At 39.0% G+C, this 7,080-nt stretch overlaps 1 protein-coding gene across 1 annotated transcript; it reads left to right on the forward strand.

The window, feature by feature from the left end:
• LOC107614987 lies at positions 2,500–4,918 on the forward strand. The gene is made up of 2 exons (XM_021111742.1): positions 2,500–2,640; positions 3,446–4,918. Exons 1-2 carry the CDS (start codon positions 2,500–2,502, stop codon positions 4,799–4,801), a joined length of 1,497 nt encoding a protein of 498 aa, XP_020967401.1. The 3' UTR covers positions 4,802–4,918.

A 7,080-nucleotide genomic window follows, 5' to 3' on the forward strand; every position in this document is an offset into this window, starting at 1 on the left:
TTTTCAAGATGAAACCTTTACATTACCCAAGGCCTATTTTAACTTGCCACTACCTGCACCCTTTCACACACACCACTCTCTCCACTTCTTCACCTTCTGCAACTTACCAATGCTCTATAAGTATGGCTCGTAAGAAAAAAGCTGTCCGCAGAGGCTCTCACAGTGGTACTCATACCTCTCGTCCTGATCATTCCTCTCCAATCTTTCTGCATTCTCAATCTTCACCATCACAATCTCCCATCAACTTTCCTCCTTTATCTCTTCACAATACTATTCCTGAAATGGCACGCACAAAGACCATGGCTCACCGACCTGGCGTTACTCCTTGCCCCACTCCAACTCCTCCAAATGTCTCTCAACCCAGCTCATCTCAACGCAGTTCTTCCCAGTGTAAGAGACCCTTTCATGAAGAAGACGAAGAGCTTCCCTGCTCCCAGGCTCGCCATACCCACGGTATAGTTATTGACTTTCATCTTCGTCCTGTTTCTAAACCAAAACTTTCCAACCCTATTGCCTACAAATCTTTCTATGCTGACTTTCCCAAAGAGTCGTTTGATCGTCGCCATTTTAATTCCCTCATGAACAATCTGTTCTTCTGCAAAGACATATACAAGCATACTCTCTGTCCTTCTAAGCTTGTCAATTTAGATAAACTTCGTAGGAAATATCTCAACTTTACTCCTCTGTTTGCATGTCAAGGATGGATTCCCATCCTGTGCATTCATGAGAAAATTTATCCTGACCTAGTCAAACAGTTCTACAGTAACTTGTCCTACAAAGAAGGGAGAATCGCCTCTTTTGTTAAAGGTAAAGTGATCATTCTTGACAAGTATCACATAAGCAAAGCCCTAGATTATCAGAACACCGGACTTGATGTTTACACGTCGGGTAAGTGGGACGAAACCCTCAATGTGTCTTATTTTGAAGCCCTAAGTACTGTGTGCGTCAATATTCCTCTCCTAGAAGGTACCACTCCTACTCATAAGTCTCGTGGTCCAATCCGTACCCAGTTGCATAGGATTATAAACCATATAATTCTGCCTCAGAGCGGCTCTTTTCAGCAAGTATCTTTTTGTGATACACTGGTTTTATTTTCTCTTCTCTCTAAAATCCCAATTTCTTTTGCTTACTTGTTAGTGCGGTACATGCATGCTTGTATCAGCACTAAAAATGCTTTACCCTATGCAATGCTTTTCACAAAAAATTTTCAATACTATAATGTTGATTTTGGGGCTGAGATTTCTAAGGAATGTAACTCATACATCAAAAGGGCTGATGCAGTAAAGAAAACAGCACCCAGGCGCCACAACACTAATGATGGCACTGATGTTCCATCCCATGATGAGGATCCCATGATTCCCCCATCAAACTCCACCAAGATCAGAGCTCTCACCGGCATAATGAAAAATGTGCTCCAAGAGCTCGTCAATCTCACAGAACTTCTCATCACCCATGGAGCCGAGTGCAACAGGAATCAAGTCATGGAAGAAAATGCACTCAAGAAAACCAAGGGGAGGATTCGGATTCTGAGGGATTTTGTCGAGGACATAGAAGCTGGCCTTACTGACAATGAGGAGGATGATGTTGATGAAGCCTCCGATGATTCTGACTCTGATGCCTAGCACATTTAATCTCATCTATGCTTTTGACTGCTTTTCTTTAAACTTTTCCTATTTCAATTGGATGACTGTAACACCAAACTAATTTATTGCTTACTGACTTTTTTGATAGCCACTAACAATTTTTGCAGGCTCTTTTCCCACCTTGATGACAAAAGGGGGAGAAAAGAAAAGATAGCATGTTAGCATTGGCTTAGGTTAAGGACAATGATGGTTAAGGACAAGAAGCTTGATGCTTATTACTTATTACTATGCTTATCTTTAATTTGCCCTGTGCTGTGTGTTATGGTTGGTGTTAATTGCTTTGTGTTTAGAGTCATTGTTACTATAATATATTGCCTTGGCTGTTTTAAATTGTATCCACCTGAAGAGGAAAGCCATGATTAAGGGGGAGATATGCTAACAGTGAGGGGGGAGCACAACACACATCTCAGATGGTCAGAGAAGGGAAGTGCTCTTAATTCATTTAAATTAATATTTTAAATTCAATTATCCTCTTTTATCATGTTTGTCATCAAGGGGGAGATTTTTTAGCTAAGTTTGAATTTTGGGTTTATAAATGATAACAAACATTTCTTGGGTTAAAGCCCAAATGTGTTTAATATGTATGCTAAGTGATGCAGGCCAAATCAAATGTTGCTTCAGCCCATTCTAGTATTGCTTTAGCATCTCTAATTGATACAGCTCTAACACTCTAGCCCATTATTTGCTAATGAACAACAAATTAATCCCCATGAGCCTAGAGAAGAAAGCACCGAACAAAATAAAGAAAAGGAAGGACATCTGTCAACAATATGGGATAGCTCTAACACCAAGATAAAAACAAGGACAGCTGGGGTAACTCTCATTCCAAGGACAATAGCAAAAATAACATTCAGAAATGGAGAGCAAAACACAAACTTGCAAGAAGAGCAGAGGTAGTGGTGTAACTCCTTGGACAGCAGAGATAATGGAGCAGAGGGAGAAAGACATGCATGCCAAAAAACAAAGCATAGCCAAGGACAGCAGAGGTGGTGGACAGGTTCCTCAACCAGCAGAGTTAGTGGAGCAAGGTGAAGAAGGACTGCATGCCAGCAGAGACAGCCCTAACGGTTAGCTGGGACAAGAAAATGGAAGAGACAAATTGGAGAACAAGCTGAAGATAAAAAACCAACCTCATTCCTACATTTGAAGGGAAGAAAAAGAGAGCAAATTCAGAGCATCATCTATTCACACTTGAGCTGAATTCTTTTTCTTCTACTAGTGCAAAATTTTTTATTTTCTTTGTTATGGCTATCTTAAGTAATCTTTTGTATTGAGAAAAATGTTGAAAATGTGAGTGAAAAAATCATGAGAGAAAAGGCAAAAGGTGCATGAAAGAGCCACTGAATTTCTTTGTAATTGAGTTGTTGAACTAGGATTAGTTCTCCTTATCAAGTTGGGTTAGCACTTGGTAAGTTTGAATCTGGTTAGATTCTCCTTCCAAGTTGGGACATCACTTTGGGTAGCTGAGCTTTGGTGAAGAAAGCTTAGTGGTAGATACTAGTTGAATTAGGTTATAATTCAATAGTATTGGTAATTGTAATAAGTGGATTATAGTGAAAATTCCACCATGGTTCGTGGTGGAGACTGGACGTAGAATTTATGGCACTTAGAATCTGAATCAGGATACATGCTGGCCTCTTTCTTTTCTTCTCTTCCCTGTTTCTTTTCTGAGTATGAGACAAAACGAAAAAATCTCCTGCAAAACTAGCTTCCATGAAAACAGAGCCTGAAACATTAAGTTTTGAGCCAACTTGATTCCAACCCCCTTCTCAAGTTCAATCAGTTCCATCATACATATATAGTTAACTCATAACTGCAAGGCTAGCGACTACCAATGGTCCACTTTATTAATTCTCATAGTTCAGACTGCCGCAGTGGTAGTAGGAACTATTGCTACTACAGTTACGTGGTTCAAGGCTCTAAGATATATAAGGAAAGCTTCTAGACTTAGGAGCAACAATACAAATAGGAGATTCCATGTAGAAGGGTACTGGACTGAGAGTCTATTTCTAATGAAAGAAAGGCCTCTTGGCTTTCATATTCATAACAAATGGTTCAGAAAGAAGGCCCATGATGCAAAAGTGCTTTTGTTCCGGTTATTAATTAAGCTACAGAAAGGGATTGTGCTGATCAACAAAGTGACCCAGTTCATTTCCACAATCCTCTTGTACTTTATGTTAGCAGCTCGTGATTATTGCAGTAATGTCTCAAGTACTAGCTCAATAACAGAGCCACAGTCTGGCCCAGATCTAAGGCGTTTTGTTCTACATCTTGAAGGAGAGGAAGAATTAGTTGAGGTGATGATGAAAGACATTCACAAAACAACTAATCAATTGTTTCATGTAGGAGAGAAAAAGGAGCCAAAACATGTCATTGAACTAATAACAGAGAAGAGTTCTATCTTGGAAGGATTTAAGAGGGTGACAACATTTCACAATGACCAAGTTTCCTCTTTGCACAATGAGAAAACTACACCATATGGTTGGGCACTTCCAAACATGGACATGCTTTTAGTGAAGAAGTTCATAGGAGCCCTAAGTGAAGGGCTCTACTATGTGAAGTTCATAGAGTGTAACATTGACAAAAAAGGGAAATTGATCAAAGTCAAGAGAGCAGCGAAAACTATGTGGCATGGAGTTGATCTATATGGTAAGTGGCTAGATGTGGACCTTTATAAACTCTCCCATCAAAGTAAAAGCCCCAGGGAGACATTAGAGACACTAGCTGAAGATGCAGGGAAAAGGTATGGCAAGTATAAAACCAAGTATAGAGACATATGCAATAGAGAACCACCTTCATCATGGCCTATTGAAGTATTGGCATCTAATGCAATGTATAGAATAAGCCAAACTGTTTTATTAAATTATGGAAGCATTGAAGATCTTAGGAGTGAGATATTGTTTGAAGAACTAACAGGAACGATATCTGATATATTGGGTGCATATTTCACTAACTTACCCTATGCTATATCGGCCAAGTGCTCCAACAGCACTGTTGCAGAGAGAAAGGATAGTGTTAGAGATGCAGTTGAAATGCTTGGACGAACAAAGAAGATTATAGAATTGCTGGCAGAAAAGATTCCCACCGTGGACTTCAGCCAAAGTACTACCATTGAATACTGGCTTATGATGCATATGCGAAAAAACAACACTTTTTAGTCATCCACAAAAATTTGATCAAATATCATTATTTTGTGCATTTTACCGTATTTGTATTAGCTTAAATATTTTCTTAGGTTTATAATTATACAATTAATAGAAAAATATTTGGGGCCAACAAAAGATAAGCCAAAGCAGCCAATGAATGCATATAAATGGCATGATTTTCTATATAATCACAAGCATTAAATGTTTATCACACACGGGCCTAATGTTGGAAAGAATCCGGCATAGCCCCAATGTTATGGTTTCTCTTAATTCAATTGATCTTTTTTATTACTATAACACCCTTTTAATTAAATAAAAATAAAAAATATTTTTTATTTAATTTTATAAAATGTCTTAAATATTTTTACTTTATTTGATTAGACAAAAATATTTTTTTAAATGAGTCAAATTTTAGAATTTAAGTAATCCTAACTTTATATTTTTAAATAATTTAAACAATAAAACAAAAACATATTTGGGAAAAAAAAAACGAAAGTGTTCGTTCAACTGGATTTCAAAAACACTCCCTTGGATATGTTCTTCTCTCCTCTTCCTTTTCTCTCTCTCTCCCGTTGGAACTCGATCTCTTTCATCTGTCTCGGCGTCGCACTCAAGCTCTCTTTCTCGTCTCTGGTCTCATAATCAAGGTCGTCGTCCTTCTTCTCGTCTCCGAGAGTGGTCGTCGCCGTTGCTCTCTGTCTCGTCATTGTCTTGCACACAGTCACGCGCCTTCGTTGCGCTCTTCATCGCCGGTGGCAGAAGCAGCAGATCCTGGGGCTCGTCGTCTTCTTGCTTCGAGTCTCGCCGTCAGCTTCCTTCGCGCAATCAGAAGCTGCTTCATAATTTGGTGAGTTCTAACAAATTCTGATCTCCTGTTTCTTTCATTTGTAATCGAGAGTTTCATCATTTTTCATATGACCGGACTTATAATTAGAGAATATATTTATGTCACTGTCTTAATTCCCTGGTCTTCAAACTTCTCCATAGTTTATTTCTCTTCACGAAGAGAAAGGATTTGTTTATTATACATGGTATTCATGTATTGAACTTGGTAGTAAAAGGTTTTAAGATATTACTGTGCTTGTTCAATTTTCATTCAAGGAAAAAAGAACGTCTAAGGCTCTCTTCTTTCTTGCCACTGCACTGATTTATGCCTTCATGTTATCTTTCAGTGGTCTTGCTAGTGGATCACATTCAAGGTTGCAGAGTTGGTAGATTCAGTAGTAGCAGCAACAACAGAAGCAGACACATTCTTAGAAAAATTGGGACAAAAATTATACTTGAGTTGACACAGTTTCGACATAATTTATTCTTTCTGTCTGTGGCAGCAAAAACATCTAATTTTTCTATAATAATAGATACAGAGATCAAAGACATGAGAGAAAACTGTAAATTTGGGGTAAAAAACGAAAAAATGGAGGATAGAATCGGAAATAACTCACCAAAAAACCTTAGGGAAGGTCCCACTGTCTGCCATGTCAGATGCCATGTCAGTAGGAAAGGCCACGTGGCAACGCGTGATAGGAGGAGGAAAACGCTTTAGTGCTGACGCGGCAAAGAGGTGGCACGCGGGTCGTGAAGTTGGTCAGGTTGGGTCAGCAGAGGCGCGGGTCGAATAGCGGATCTGTGGAGGTGTCTGGCGTGACATGTGGTGCGATGTAGAGCCGTTGATCCAATAATGTTGGAGGCGTCTGGAAGAAGAAGAACCTAGCTCAAACGAACAGGGGACTTCAGGCGGTGCGTGGCGGCATGTTCGGCGAAGTCCGGCAATGATTCTGGATGCGTTGGAATCGTGAGAGACGAACACAGTGGCAACGTCGGTGACGAACCAAAACATTGAGAAAGGATAAAAAAACGAGGGCAAAGATCGCTGCCAAAAGAAAAAAACAAAGGACTATGAATGAATTTTCATGGAAAAAAAAGAACATATGCTCTTTATACTATGTTAGAAACAAGAGAGTATTCTGAAGAGTGTATTATTGAGTGTAAGTCGAAAGGTACAATGTACAAAGGTATATATAAGTGCTAGAAGAATCAAAGTAATAAAAGTACAAAATCCTACAATAAATACACAAATATGCTATATAAATATAAATGATACTAACTGACCTTAATTGATCCTAATTATACTCCATGGTTATGAAAACTGGATCGAACCGGCTAGTTTAACCGGTCCAACCTGAAACCGACAATGAAAACCTAAAACCGTCGAATTAAAATCCGTATAAAAACCGTTAAACCGACAGAGAACCAGACAGTTGAACCGAATCGAAAACTGGCCGGTTCTTTAT

Source organism: Arachis ipaensis, chromosome B09, assembly GCF_000816755.2.
Source record: "Arachis ipaensis cultivar K30076 chromosome B09, Araip1.1, whole genome shotgun sequence".
In the NCBI taxonomy this organism is placed as follows: Eukaryota; Viridiplantae; Streptophyta; class Magnoliopsida; order Fabales; family Fabaceae; genus Arachis; species Arachis ipaensis.

Bases quoted from the DNA above. Each gene is read 5' to 3' on its own strand.
- LOC107614987 (XM_021111742.1), top strand. From the start codon at position 2,500: ATGGAGAGCAAAACACAAACTTGCAAGAAGAGCAGAGGTAGTGGTGTA. The intron at 2,641-3,445 runs GTTCCTCAACCA...ATACATATATAG, and splicing joins ACAGCAGAGGTGGTGGACAG to TTAACTCATAACTGCAAGGC.